The sequence below is a fragment of the Schistocerca americana genome, chromosome 1 (assembly GCF_021461395.2).
Source record: "Schistocerca americana isolate TAMUIC-IGC-003095 chromosome 1, iqSchAmer2.1, whole genome shotgun sequence".
Classification (NCBI taxonomy): domain Eukaryota; kingdom Metazoa; phylum Arthropoda; class Insecta; order Orthoptera; family Acrididae; genus Schistocerca; species Schistocerca americana.
Window position 1 is genome coordinate 273,624,235 of NC_060119.1, and position 15,632 is coordinate 273,639,866.

Sequence of the window (15,632 nt, forward strand, 5' to 3'; positions counted from 1 at the left end):
CATTGCTTTAGAGAAAGCTGCTGCAGTGCAGCCCCTTAGGGATGAGTGCTTATTAGCTCACCTGGGGGAAGGCACAGATAGTGTAGGTTACCAAACAGGCGGCACTGGCACAAGTGGTCCGAACATACATGTGTCACTTGGCTGTCCCTGTATACAGTCATTTATCTGGGGTCATGGATTGCATAGCCTATGGCCCAATTACCTGAATACTTGTGCAACAGTAGTTTGCCCACTTGTTCCATGGTAGTCGCCTGCCAACAGGTGGGCACTCAATCTGGAACAGCCTCCTTTAGAGGATTGAAGAATAGTTGCTGCTGCGTGGTGTACAACAGTTTTTCCCACAACTATTGATGTAACTTAGAAATGCAATGGGAAACAACATATTGGTCTACATCATGACAATACCAGCTGTGAAACATTTCGTTATCTGTTGGAGGAAAATACCAAATTAATGTTTCATTGCCCATGTTCATCTTATTTGTTGCTTAATGACTTTCATTTGGTCCCTTGTGTTGTAGACGTCAATTTTTGTCACCTCAAGGAGCTGCTGAATTTTTCACATTTAGAGAGAAAATACATTTCCAGAATTTATGTGAACACATGCAGAAGTATGTACAAAAAAAATTTTCTTTTATTGTTTCTGTAAAAATTTAAAAGACGACACTTGTATTCCGTAGAAACCCTTGATATGTCATGCCACTGGCTGAGTTTCCCACACATATCATCAAAATCTATCTCTGCAAAATTGATGGTGAAAAAAAAAGACCTTACAGATTATACTTCATGCCATGCTCTATAGCATTTATTTATCAATATTAGAGAAGGAAAGTTGCTACTCACCATATAGCGGAGATGCTGAGTCGCAATAGGCACAAAAAAAAGATTCACACAATTATTGCTTTCAGCCATTGACGCCTTTGTCAGCAATAGACACACCTACACACACACTCACGCACTGTGCAGTCCCAGACAACTGAAACCACACTGCGAGCAGCAGCACCAGTACATGATGGGAGTGGCGACTGGGTGGGGGTAAGGAGGAGGCTGGGGTGGTAAGGGGGAGGGATAGTATGATGGAGGTGGTGGACAGTGAAGTGCTGCAACTTTCCTTCTCTAATTTTGTTGCATTCCATCCTGGATTTTCCAATGTTTGTGTTTATTTATCAGTTATTTGCCTATGCCAGATACCCTCTCACTTCCAGGCCAGAAACCCTCTCTTACTTCAGACCAGGCATTTTGCATTCTGCTCCATAAACATGTAGAATTTTACATAACAACTGATGACAATGCATGAGTATGTATTAAAAGTCTCTTCGGGTTTGCTGCTGTATCCTAAAATCAGCTCAATCCAAAATTTCAGTGATCCATCTGGTCGCCATCTTCAGGAGAATGCTGTTTCTGCTGATGCGTCCTTCTGAGAACTGTTCTCAGTGGGACTCATTAACAGAAGCAGTATTCTCCTGAAGATGGTGACCAGTTGGATCACCGAAATATCGGGTCGACTTGATTTTAGTATGCAGCAGCAAACCCGAAGAGACTTTCAAAACTTATTACACTGGGAAAGTGTATGATGTCTCATGAGTATATGTTATCAGTTCATATAATAATAACTGTAGTACAAATCAGAGGTATGGAATGAAAATGTGTCTAACACTGCAAGTAATTATCTTGAGACTCTGCAGACTCTCAACATAGTATTTGACATAAAACCATATGATATGAGGAAAACTAAGAATAATTTGCAATATAAGAATTGAGTGAATTATGAATTTGTTCATTTAGAAATGTTATATTTGTGTCAGCAATTACTGAGGAGATGATGAAATGGAGGCAGTAATTACAGTTTCAGATTGCACCTGAGTCGTGATAGTTTCTTTAAAGTGACATGGTGTGGTGTATCAAATATGTGTTTGCACTAAAGTGGGACAACATCAAGTCTTCAAGTATTTGGATCTCATTTTAGGACATAACACTAATCGAAGAAACACAATACTAGACGCAATTTAAGTGTTTATCAATTATTGCATCAGCTTGGTTAATTTAAGCTGTAATATAAATACAAGAATCTGTTCACTACACATTATGTATGCCACTCACAGCTTTCAAAAAGTACAGAAAAACTTTCATCAAAGGCAAGGCTGATGATGATGAAACTATGGAATCTCTTTGTAAACTTAAGAATTGATACAAAATATGAATAATAATGAACAGTGAACAGTTTTGCGTCACTGGAACTTTATCATATGACAGATAAGGAATGAAAATGATGAAAGGAAGACATAGAACTCTGCAGTAGACCTGAAATGGTCAACAAAAGTAGGGAGGCAAGCATAACTCAATAATTACTGTTTGGTTAATGAAATATAGAAGTGAAAAAATGCACAAGATAAGTGGTGAGCCAACTTTACAGGTTACATTGATATTAAACCAGCAGGAAGCGCAAAGCAACAAAATCACAAAGTTAGAATCACGTTAAGGACACAAAAACAGCTGAAAAAGATACGTTCATAGGAAAAATTTGCATATGGGAAGAGAAAATGTGAAAAATAAAGATGTTAATGTACAAGATACCAATAAGTAGCCACTGTTAAAATGCAAAAGAAAAACAGGTAGATGACAAAAATATTCAGAAATTACCTTCAACAAAGAAGAGTTTTCCTGAGTGTGATCAAAGAGAAAGGTGAGACTGATGAGGAAAAAATATGTCAATTAACATGGTCAGAATGTGACATACAACTGAAAGGTTTGAACTCAAATATGTGGGTGTGAACTTTGTATTTAGGTTGAAATTAAAGTTATACTCTTGATCTTTATTTATTTATTTTTAATTTTTACTATTTAATATTAATCATAACTATGATATGTGTGGGATATCCATGAATGAAAACTTTATTGTTGGAATTATATTTTGTATAGGTCGTATATTCCGTGTACTTTTGTTTTCTAGATGAAAATTACAAAAGATGACATGTGGATCAGAACGTATGGAAGACTGTATCAGAAATTATGTTCAACAACATGTGAGATACCAATTGGTATCTATCGTACACAGGATACCTCACTTGCTGATTCGTCCCACGTGAGTAATAGCAGTTCATCTCGACGATGGCCAGGGTGTGTGCGTGTGCCTTCCATGGTGAGTAACTCATGTCGGGTGTCAACACAATAATGGTGTATTGTCATGATACTTGAAAGTGTTTGAGTCTTAAATATTATTTCAATTACTTTTGAGAAATTTGTTTTATTTATGTTACTCAGGTTTTATTTTTACTTATCTACATATTTTCTTTAAATTTTTGATAGTATCAAGTTTTCTGCTCTTTAGATTGTGTATATTTTTTTCCTATTTCACATTGCTTTTTACTTCATTCTTGCAATACAATTATGAAATACTTCTTGTTTTTAATATACCTTTAACTCTTTACCTTCCTTTTTTCTGAAACAATATGTAACTACTACTTCAGTGGCATGGCTTGCAGTCATTTCAAGTGATTTTTTTTTTTTTTTTTTTCAAATACTTTCATTTCAAAAAGAGTTCTTGAAAGTTTCTCTCCAGTGAATGCACACGCACCACTTTCTTATATCTGGCCAACTTTCCAGTAGGAATATTTTCCTATGTATAAAATAATACTTTCTTTGCATTATGGCTCTTGTAAAGAAAACTTACGCATGCTTGAAAAATGTAATTCTATTTGCCTGATTTTAGTATCTTACCACTTTCAAATCATGTCAAATAATTCTTAATATATTAGTGTCATGTATTGCATAACAAACTGTAAATCTAACTGTACATGGTTAGGTAGCTGAATAGGCAAATAAGTAAAAATTCAAATATCCAGCATTTAATATCTATTGGTCTTAGGATTTTTCATGGTAGTTCTGGGAATGCTTTGTATGATGATCTGCATTCCACATTTAACTATACCAGCCAGTGGCTACAGTAGCCCAGATCACAAAAAAGCAGAAACAAATCATCTCGACTGATCCATGCATAACAATGCACTGTATTTTGAGTAACTCTTCAGTTAAGAGCAGCCTTTCATGTATTTATTTTTTTCTGAAATCAAATTGCCCCCTTCAGGAGGACATCGGGAAATTGATTATTCACAATGTGATAGTTAATTTTCTTAGTGACTGTCCAACAGAACTGCTGGATACATTTACTGACAGACATGTCTTTGATTTCATCTCTTTCAAAGGTTTGTGGCAACTGTCTTTTCAGTCTTCATATCATTCTTCAGTCTTCATGAATCAAGGATGTTGCCCAGAGGGGGTGGGGGGGGGGGGGGGCAGCAGCTTATGTACCTCATTGATAAAGGTAGCTAGGTAGCTGTACCATAGGCCCAACCACAGTAGAGAAGTATCTGTAGAGAAGTCAGACTAACCTGTGGTTAGGATGAAGAGGGGTGACAGGTTTTTCAGTGGCTACTGGGCTAGCAGTCTGGATTAGGACCTGCGAGTGCAGGTGCGTGCAAGAGAGAGTACAAATACACTTCGCGACAGTTAGCGGAAATTGCCGAAGATGACCACTTCTTCCTTGCCTAATAACACAATTGAGTGAACAGTTGGCTGTGGCCACACAAAGGATCACACACTTGTCCACAGCCATGCAGATATCACACACTTGCACTCACTGGTAAGTAAACCGTGAATTTGCAGGTGTGAATGCACAATGCGCTTTCCTTACCATCTGCATTGGGCCAAATGACGAATGCAGATTAAAATTTATTGTTCATTATTTGTGAATAACAAATAAAAATATTTATTGGAGCAATTATTCATTTCCATGAATAAAAACATAAATTAATGAATACATATGAAAACTGATGAAGTTTATTCCTCTAATTCTTTGCCGTTTATCAAGCAAATGTACTTTTTGTTGTTTTAATTAGTTTTTGAAAAAAAATGAAAACATTTTTGAAAAACCCCTTTTTTTCGAAACATCTCATCAGAAAGTTTATTTGTTGTGCAAAGATGTGCCATTGTGACACACTAAAGCAAATGCTTTCTATGCATCTAGAGAGGATATCAGTACATTATGCTCATATCTCCTGAAGTCATCTTTATTTCAGTATGACAATACAAAGGTTTCAGAACATAATCATCTTCAGCAAAAATTTAGAAATCATTAATTTTTGCAAATAATTCATAGTGATTCTACGTTAGGTTCACCTACCAGGAAATGTTCAAAATAAAATTTTCTTTTTATGGCATAACATCGTTGTGGCCTAATTTCTTTGACATGTCTGTGGCTAATATTTGCCAGTAGTTTGTTGTAAGCCTCCCTAGCTCATGGACAGCAATGCGTGTGAACTATTTAGTTTTAAACTGTGCTTAAGACAGTGCTGCAATGATTGCAGTTGGTGTAGAGAGGCCAAAAAAAAGTCTTCTGGTCATCCTGACCTGCTCTCAATAAAAAAATGTTGGCTCTGGGCTGCAGTACTGTGAACTCCTTTACGTACCAAAACCCTTTGTCTCTTATGGAACTTTTCAATCTCAAAGCTCTGTGTAACTGCATAGACACTTGTTACAGTGAAAAACTATTCTATGTTCTATCGGGATGCTTGCTCAGAGTTAATTCTAAAACATTTTTTAATGGCTTTGGATGTTCAGCAGCATTCCACAGTCATTTTAGGAGACTTTTAATCTAAAGTCTATTTTAAATTCAGTGCATTAGTGTTTGTAAAATGATTCTTTCACATAGTGTTCACTAAAAGAATTACGATCATTCCACTTGAGACCTGTGGAATGGTACATTAGCTTATTTGTTTGTGTTATAAATATTTGTCATGTATTATTGTTTTTCTGACATGTTCTACATTCTGGAGGACCTCCTCACTATGGATCAATTGGAATGAAAGTAAATCTAATCTAATCTTATCTTCAGTCATTAGCAACCACTGAGTTCTTGCTTTGTTCTCTCGTTTACTTTACTTTCTCCCACCTCTGAACTGACTTACAGAGTTAGTTAGAGAGGGACCTACATTTCAATGTGTACTCTGAAACATGGGGCAACTTGACTTGACATTTTTGTTATAAGTAAAGGTGAAAGAAATGATAATGACAGAGAAGATCATAGGACCAGTCAGAGATCTAATCCTAAACCTTCAATTTTGTGTTCTAGAATTTAACCCACCTGACCACCAAGGAATATTCCTGTGCAAGTTGTTAATAAATTAGTAATGAAGAAAATATAGAGGCATTCTACATTATTCATTATTTAAGCTACAGATAATTTATTCACAAATAAATTTGTTTGAATGATGTATATATTCAAATGATTATGCAGACAGCAATTTATTCAAATAAAGCCCATCTCTGCTTACCACTACACCATGCACTTCATTCCTCTTTGCTGTCATTGCAGTTGATATTATCAATGTGTTCAATTTACTCATGAGAACCTACAGTGTACCTGGATTGAAGTCTTTTTTTCTTTTGTTAATTACAAACAATGTAGATAATTATAATCAGTTGTCATGTTCATTAACATAATTTTTTTATTTGTTCTGTCCAAAATACGTCTCAGTGTCTGTGATTTTAGCTGCAGACTGAATGCAAGTATTACTTCATCATCTTTCATTAATGCAAATTTATAGTTCCACAGTTAAATCAGTGATTTTCAACAACATTCAATATTTGATCATCACTTCAATTGTACATAATCATTTTCAGTCACTGTGGCGCTACTTGATGAATCTTGGGTACACAGCACTCACCTTCTCCATAGAAAACAAGTAAAACAGCTAAAAAGAACTCCTACTTCTAAACGCTTTCCAATACTTGCAGGGTCGATTACTGCCACTATGTTGAGATGAAGCTGTTTAGATTCGATGTTTCCTTAGCTGTTTGGCAGGGCCAGCCATCTGTTACTCCACACTCGGTGAGTGAGCGCCATGTAATACCAAGTGAAACCATGTGATAGCAAGTGAGGGAAGTGCCAGGCACATGCTTCTGCAACATAGGTGAAGTGAGTAATAGACAGTGAGCGCTACTTGTGCAGTTTTGCCACAGTGCGCTATTCTGGATGATTGACAGATCTTGCCTTGTAACATTAGGCAATGTGACCTTGCTGTGCTGATAATTCAAATGGCTGAAAGCAAGGAGGAAACTAAAGTCATTATTATTCCTTAGGGGATGCAGCCCTACTGTAAGGCTGAGTAATGATGCATCCTCTTGGGTATAATATGCTGGAGGTAAAATCCAGGAAGATGTAGTCACAATGAAAAACAAAACTGGCTTTCTATGACTCGAAACATAGACCTTTAGATCCCTTAATCAGATGGGTGGTAAGAGAATTTAAAATGGGAAATGGACAGGTTGAAGTTAGATATAGTGGGAATTAGTAAACTGCAGTGGCAGGAAGAACGGTAGTTCTTGTTAGCTCAATACAGTGTTATCAGCAGAAAAGCATATAAGAGTGATGGAATAGTTGGCCTAACAGTGAATAACATTATAGGAATACAGGCAAGCTATTATAAACAACATAGCAAATCCAATATTGCTGCCATGATAGACATGGATCCAAAATTCACCATGTCAGTACAAGTTTATGTGCAAACTAGCTCTGCAGGAGATGAAGAGAATGAAAGAATGTATGACGAGTTAGAGGAAATTATTCATATAAGTGAGGAAGATGAAAATTTAAGTGGGACCAGTGACTGAAATTTAATGATAGAGAAAGAAAGAGTTGGAAAAATAGTAGGAGAACATGGATTGATAGAAAGGAATGAAAGAGGGAGCTTTTCACACAGCATAATTTAAATATTGCCAACACAGTTAAAGAATTTTGAAAGAAGCTTGTGTACGTGAAAGAGAAGAGACATGGGGACACTGGAAGGTTTCACATTGGTTATATAATGATAAGACAGAGATTTTGAAACCAGATATGGTTCTATAATGGTAAGACCAGATATTAAACAGTAAAATGATTCCAGGGGGAGATACGGATCAAATGGTTTTCAACTGTAAATTAAAACTAAAGGAATTACAAAAAGATAAGAATATAAGGAGATGAGGCATAAATAAATTGAAAGAAATTTCTAAAGGAACATTAGACAATACTTGACTGAAACAGAGAAAGGAATACAATAGGAGATGAATCAGTATCTCTAGAAGATGTAATATTGAAGGCAGCAGAGGATCACTTAGGTATAAAGACAATCCCTAGTAGAAATTCATGGATAGCACTGGAGATACTGAATTTGATTCATCTGAAAAGTGAGAGTGTCAGGAAATGCAAAATAACTAACCAAGAATGACTAGAGTATAACTGTAAGGCTGTAGAAACATGCGTGACTAGTGGAAAGATAGAGACCATGTATAGGAAAATGAAAGAGGCCATTGGAGATGAGAAAAACTGGTTAGCAAGAGCTTATATGGCAAGCCAGTACTAATCAAAGAATGGAAAGCAGAAAGGTGGAAGGGATGTAGAGGGTTTATATTGGGGAAACTATCTTGAGGACAATATTATAGAGTAAGGAGAGGAAGTAAGTGAAGATGAGATAGGAGATTGCAAAAAGAATTTGACAGAGCACTAAAACACTTAAATTGAAACAAGGCTCCTAGAGGAGACAACATTCCCTCAGAATTATTGAGATTCTTGAGAGAGCCAGCCATAGATTCTTGAGAGAGCCAGCCATGATGTAACTCTTCCACCTATGCAGTATATTTAGACAGGTGAAATGCCTTGCAATTTCGAAAAGAATGTCTTAATTCCAGTTTGTAAGAAGTTAGGTGCTAAGGACTTAGTACCTGACAGATGTGACTTAATGATCTGTCAGCTTAATGAGTCATACTTGTGGAAAATACAAAGATGAATTATTTACAGAACAATGCAAAAGCTGATAGAAACTGGTTTCAGGGAAGATCAGCTAGGGTTCTCTCCAAAACTGTACTAACATGTGAGGCCATAATGACCCTTTGATTTATTTTAGAAGGCAGGATAAAGAAAGGCAAACTAAGCTTGTAGCATTTGTATATTTAAATAAAGCATTTGACAGTGCTGACTGGAATACACTCTTTGAAATTCTGAAGGTAATTGGTTTAAGATACACGGAGTGAAAAATTATTTACAAATAGTACAGAAACGAGACTGCAGTTGTTAGAACCAAAAGATATGAAAGAGAAGCATCAGTTGAGAAAGGAGTGAGACAAAGCTGTACACAATTCCCTATGTTATTCAGTATTTATGTTGAGCAGACAGTATAGGATCTGAAAGGAGAAATCTGGAAAGGAAATTAAAGTTCAGGAGGAAGAAACAAAAATGTTGATGTTTGCTGATGATATAATTCCGTCAGAGGCAGCAAAGGACCTGGAACAGCAGTTGAATAGAATGTATAGTATCTTGAAAAGAGGTTATAAGACTAACATCAAAAGAAGTAAAACAAGAGTAATGAAATGTAGTCTAATTAAATCAGGAAGTACTGCAGGAATTAGGTTACTAAATGAGACACTCAAAGTAGTAGATGACTTTTTGTATTTTGGCAGCAAAATAAATAATGATTGCCAAAGTAGAGAGGAAGAGTGAAAATCTCATTCTGGAAACATCCCCTAGGCTGTGGCTAAGCCATGTCTCCACAATATCCTTTCTTTCAGGAGTGCTAGTTCTGCAAGGTTCGCAGGAGAGCTTCTATAAAGTTTGGAAGGTAGGAGGCGAGGTACTGGCAGAAGTAAAGCTGTGAGGACGGGGCATGAGTCGTGCTTGGGTAGCTCAGTTGGTAGAGCACTTGCCTGCGAAAGTCCCGAGTTCGAGTCTCGGTCCGGCACCCAGTTTTAATCTGCCAGGAAGTTTCATATCAGTACACACTCCACTGCAGAGTGAAAATCTCATTCCAGAAAGAGCATGTTCTGTACTGGCAAGTTAATATTTGTATTACAGCAACATTTACATGGTAGATCATTGAAGTTCTAGTAACATTTATATGATACATCACTAAGGCAAAGACACAGATCATTAGTGAACTTCCTGAAGGAACACGTGGAGGCTATTGAAGCAGTGGTGAGTCAAATATTCCATAGCAGTTGACTTGAAATTATCCAGGTCATTTATTGACTTAATTTGTGGGGGAAGTTTATTATAAATAACTTTCCCATAATATAGGGTTCCTTTTTTATTCAGGGTGGTGTGGGTGGATCTAAACGAAAGTTTCCTTTTTGCCTGCCATGTCTCCACAATATCCTTTCTTTCAGGAGTGCTAGTTCTGCAAGGTTCGCAGGAGAGCTTCTATAAAGTTTGGAAGGTAGGAGGCGAGGTACTGGCAGAAGTAAAGCTGTGAGGACGGGGCATGAGTCGTGCTTGGGTAGCTCAGTTGGTAGAGCACTTGCCCGCAAAAGGCAAAGGTTCCGAGTTCGAGTCTCTGTCCGGCACCCAGTTTTAATCTGCCAGGAAGTTTCATATCAGTGCACACTCTGCTGCAGAGTGAAAATCTCATTCCAGAAAGAGCATGTTCTGCACTGGTAGATTAATATTTGTATTACAGCAACATTTACATGGTAGATCATTAAAGTTCTAGTAACATTTATATGATACATCTCTAAGGCAAAGACACAGTTCGTTAGTGAACTTCCTGAAGAAACACGTGTAGGCTATTGAAGCAGTGATGAGTCAAATATGCCATAGCAGTTGACTTGAAATTATCCAGGTTATTTATTGATTTAATTTGTGGGGGAAGTTTGTTATAAATAACTTTCCCATAATACAGGGTTCCTTTTTTATTCAAGGTGGTGTGGGTGGATCCAAACGAAAGTTTCCTTTTTACCTGGTGTTATAGGAGTGGATATTTTCATTTTTCTGGAAGAGAGTGGAATTTTCCATTGAGTATTTTTTCATAAACACGGTTATCTCATTCACATATATACATGGAAGTGGGAGGATTTCTAGCTTTATAAAGAGTGGGTACAGGTTTTGTTTCCATTTTACACCTTTCGTTATTCTTATAATTCTTTTTTGTAGCCAAAAGAGCTTTTGGCTAAGAGAAGCGTTACCCCAGAAAATAATTCCATATTTCAGTTGTTGTATGTATAGACATAATACACAGTTTTCAGAGAATTGTTGTTGCAGCCTCCCCCTAATATTCTCATTAAGTAGCATGTAGTGCTTAATTTCTTACAGGCTTGTTCAATATCCATCCCCCATTTAAGATTGTCTTGGAGCCATACTCCCAATAACTCAGTGTTGTCTACATTCTGAAGGTCTTTGTCAAAATCTGAGTCTGAACAGTTTGCTCAACTTTTTTCACATTATAGAAATTTAGTACCACTGTCTTATATGCATTTATACCAATTTGTTGTGACTGTACTGGTTTTCAATATTGTTCAGTGTTCCTGTTGTAGACTTCTCAAGCATTTCCATTTCTTTCCCACTTACTAGCACACTTGTACCATCAGAAAAAACTGGATGATGTCCTCGCAGAATTTGTGTAGGTCATTTGCATATAACCGAAATAGAAGAGGTCCCAGAACTGAACCTTGTGGCACTCCATGTTTAATGGTGTCATAGTTTGAATAGTGTTGAGTGAGTTAGATGAAATTTTGATGTTGCACTTCAACCACTTGTTTTCATCCGCTTAGGTATGACTTTATCCAGTTGTTAGCTGTTCCTCTAATCCCCGTGTTGTCAAGCTTAGGCAATAGTTTTGTGTGATCTATGATAACAGAATAGAAATAGAAATAGAAATTTAGAAATAACTTTTGAGGGTGGTGAGAATGCATTCCATTAAATACAAGATAAGGTAAAAATCTGGTTATACCCTGTAAAAGGTGAATGGTGTGAGGAATCATAATGACGTGAGGTGTGGGTTGTCTCTAGGTGGGGGCACAAATTATGGGAGCTATGGCAACAGTGGTAGCCATCTCGAAATCTGCCATTTTAGTTTTGGGCTACATGTTTCAAATGGAAAGGGGATGATGTGGCACATAATTTTGAACTGCTAGTTTCTCAGGAATACACATGTTAAATTTGTTTTAAGGTATCTTTATTTGTGTAGTAATTATGACCTATTAAAGTGTTGGACCTATTAAACAGTATGATGAGATAAAAGAAATTATTCATATAGTGAAGGGGGGTGAAAATTTAATAGTCGTGGATGACTGGAATTCGATAGTAGGAAAAGGAAGAGAAGGTAATGTAGTAGGTGAATATGGAATTGGGGTAAGGAATGAAAGAAGAAGCTGCCCAGTAGAGTTTTACTCAGAGCATAACTTGATCACAACTAACACTTGGTGCAAGAATCATGAAAGAAGGTTGTGTGCATGGAAGAGGTCTGGAGATACTGGAAGGTTTCAGATAGATTATATAATGGTGAGACAGAGATTAGGAACCAAGTTTTAAGTTGTAAGACATTTCCAGGGGCAGATGTGGACTCTGACCGCAATCTGTTGGTTATGAACTATGAATTAAAACCGAAGAAACTACAAAAATGTGGGAATTTATGGAGATGGGACCTGGATAAACTGACAGAACCAGAGGTTTGTACAGAGTTTCAGGGAGAGCATAAGGGAACAAGTGACAGGAATGAGGGAAAGAAATACAGGAGACGAAGAATAAATGGCTTTGAGAGATGAAAAAGTGAAGGCAGCAGAGATCAAGTACGTAAAAAGACGAGGGTTAGTAGAAATTCGTGGGTAGCAGAAGATATATTTAATTTAATTGCTCAAAGGAGAACACATAAAAATGCAGTAAATGAAGCAGGCAAAAAGGAATACAAACATCTCAAAAATGAGATCGACAGGAAGAGCAAAATGGCTAAGCAAGGATGTCTACAGGACAAATGTAAGGATGTAGAGGCATATATCACTAGGGGTAAGATAGATACTGCCTACAGGAAAATTAAAGAGACCTTTGCAGAAAAGAGAACCACTATGAATATCAAGAGCTCAGGTGGAAACCCAATTCCAAGCAAAGAAGGGAAAGGAGAAAGGTGGAAGGAGTATATAAAGGGTCTGTAAAAGGACAATGTGCTTGAGAACAATATTATAGAAATGGAAGAGGATGTAGATGAAGATGAAATGATAGATATGATACTGCGTGAAGAGTTTGACAGAGCACTGAAAGACCTGAGTCGAAACAAGGCCCCAGGAGTAGACAACATTCCAGCCTTGGGAGAGCCAGCTGTGACAAAACTCTACCATCTGGTGAGCAAGATGTATGACACAGGGAAAATACCCTCAGACTTCAAGAACAATATAATAATTCCAATCCCAAAGAAAGCAGGTGTCGACAGATGTTAAAATTACCGAACTATCAGTTTAATAAGTCGCAGCTGCAAAATACTAACATAAATTCTTTACAGACAAATGGAAAAACTGGTAGAAGCCGACCTCGGGGAAGTTCAGTTTGGATTCTATATTTGGAACACGTGAGGCAATACTGACCCTACGACTTATCTTAGAAGACAGTTTAAGGAAAGGCACACCTACATTTATAACATTTGTAGACTTAGAGAAAGCTTTTGACAATGTTGACTGGAATACTCTCTTTGAAATTCTGAAGGTGTCAGGCATAAAATACAGGGAGCGAAAGGCTATTTGCAGTTTGTACAGAAACCAGATGGCAGTTATACGAGTCGAGGGGCATGAAAGGGAAGCAGTGGTTGGGAAGGGAGTGAGACAGGGTTGTAGCCTATCACCGATGTTATTCAATCTGTATATTGAGCAAGCAGTGAAGCAAACAAAAAAAAAAAATTAGTAGTAGGAATTATAATCCATGGAGAAAAAATAAAAACTTTGAGGTTTGCTGATGACATTGTAATTCTGTCAGAGATGGAAAAGGACCTGGAAGAGCAGTTGAATGGAATGGACAGTGTCTTGAAAGGAGGATATAAGATGAATGTCAACAAAAGCAAAATGAGAATAATGAAATGTAGTCGAATTAAATTGGGTGATGCTGAGGGAATTACATTAGGAAATGAGATACTTAAAGTAGTAAATGAGTTTTGCTATTTGGGGAGCAAAATAACTGATGATGGTCGAAGTAGAGAGGATATAAAATGTAGACTGGCATTGGCAAGGAAAGCGTTTCTGAAGAAGAGAAATTTGTTACCATCAAGTATAGATTTAAGTGTCAGGAAGTCACTTCTGAAAGTTTTTATATGGAGTGTAGCCATGTATGGAAGTGAAATGTGGACGATAAATAGTTCAGACAAGAAGAGAATAGGAGCTTTCGAAATGTGGTGCTGCAGAAGAATACTGAAGATTTGATGACTAGATCATGTAACTAATGAGTAGGTATTGAATAGAATTGGGGAGAAGAGAAATTTGTGGCACAGCTTGACTATAAGAAGGGATCGGTTGGTAGGACATGTTCTGAGGCATCAAGGTATCACCAGTTTAGTATTGGAGGGCAGCGTGTAGGGTAAAAATCATTGAGGGAGACCAAGAGATGAATACACTAAGCAGATTCAGAAGGATGTAGGTTGCAGTAGGTACTGAGAGATGAAGAAGCTTGCACAGGATAGAGTAGCATGAAGAGCTGCATCAAACCAGTCTCTAGACTGAAGACCACAACAATAAGTGTAGGACACTTGTCAGAGTTGGCATCACAGAATATGCTCAAGATGAACTAGATATCTACTTGCTACAGTAGCTCTCTAAAACCTTCCAGTTCTGCAGGGCATGATGGCCTCAGTATTAAATATTAAAAGTGTGCCGACAAAATGTTTCTGTACCTCTGTCTGCAGCATAAAATAATATAATAGAATCAGGCACCTTCCCAGATAGACTAAAAATAGCTCAGGTAACACCAATCTTTAAAAAGGGAGACAAACTCAAAATTAAAAACTACAGATCCATCTCAATACCTCCTGTCTTTTCCAAAATAGTTGAAAAAGTCATATGGAGCAGAATTATTAACTTTCTCCAGATGCACAACCTAACGTCTGAAAATCAAAATGAATTCTTAAAATGTAAATAAACTAGCACAGCAGCTGCTCAGTAATTGAAGAGATAATAAGCAGCATCAAGAACAAGCAACTTGTTGCAGGTATATACCTCGACCTTGAGAAAGCTTTTGACTGTGTGAATGCCATAATCCTATTAGAAAAGGTATGAAACATTGGCATCAGAGGAACTGTTCATGACCTAATAAAATCTTATATGAGTAGCCAAAAACAGTTTGTACTGCTTAAAACTGAAAGTGGTGTTCACAAATCCAAAATCACTAATATAAAACATGGAGCGAGTTCAGCACTGGATCCTCTTCAGTTTTTGATTTATGTAAATGACATAATATATTGCATTCAGAGCTCCAAAATAGTTCTGTATTTTGATTATACATCCATTGTGTGTAAAAAGGAATCATTTAACAACTAGAGACCCACTGTAATAACGTAACAAATGAAATTGTTCAATACTTCAATGAAAGTCACGTAAATATAAGCAGTAGTAAAACATGCCTCATGGAGTGTAACGACAGTAGTTTTAATGATGAAATTAAACTATATATAGACAATAAATCAATATAAACAGAGTTTATTGTAAAATTCCTTGTTTTAACTGTTCAAAGCAATCTAAAGTGGGGCATACATGTTGACACTCTAGCATGTAAATTATCTAAGAATATATTTGCAATTAATACGATTAGCAAGTTCTGCAAAGACACTATTATCTTAAAAACTGCATACCATACTCTATTC

The 15,632-nt window shown here is 36.9% G+C and overlaps 1 protein-coding gene across 1 annotated transcript in view; it reads left to right on the forward strand.

Annotated features, from left to right (window-relative positions):
* The window catches only part of LOC124621966 (potassium channel subfamily T member 2), a 700,004-nt gene that overhangs the window by 646,439 nt on the left and 37,933 nt on the right, over window positions 1-15,632 (forward strand). Inside the window, exon 21 of the mRNA XM_047147499.1 lies at window positions 2,948-3,079. Within this exon, the coding sequence (XP_047003455.1) occupies window positions 2,948-3,079 (132 nt within the window). The remainder of the gene's footprint in view (window positions 1-2,947; window positions 3,080-15,632) is intronic.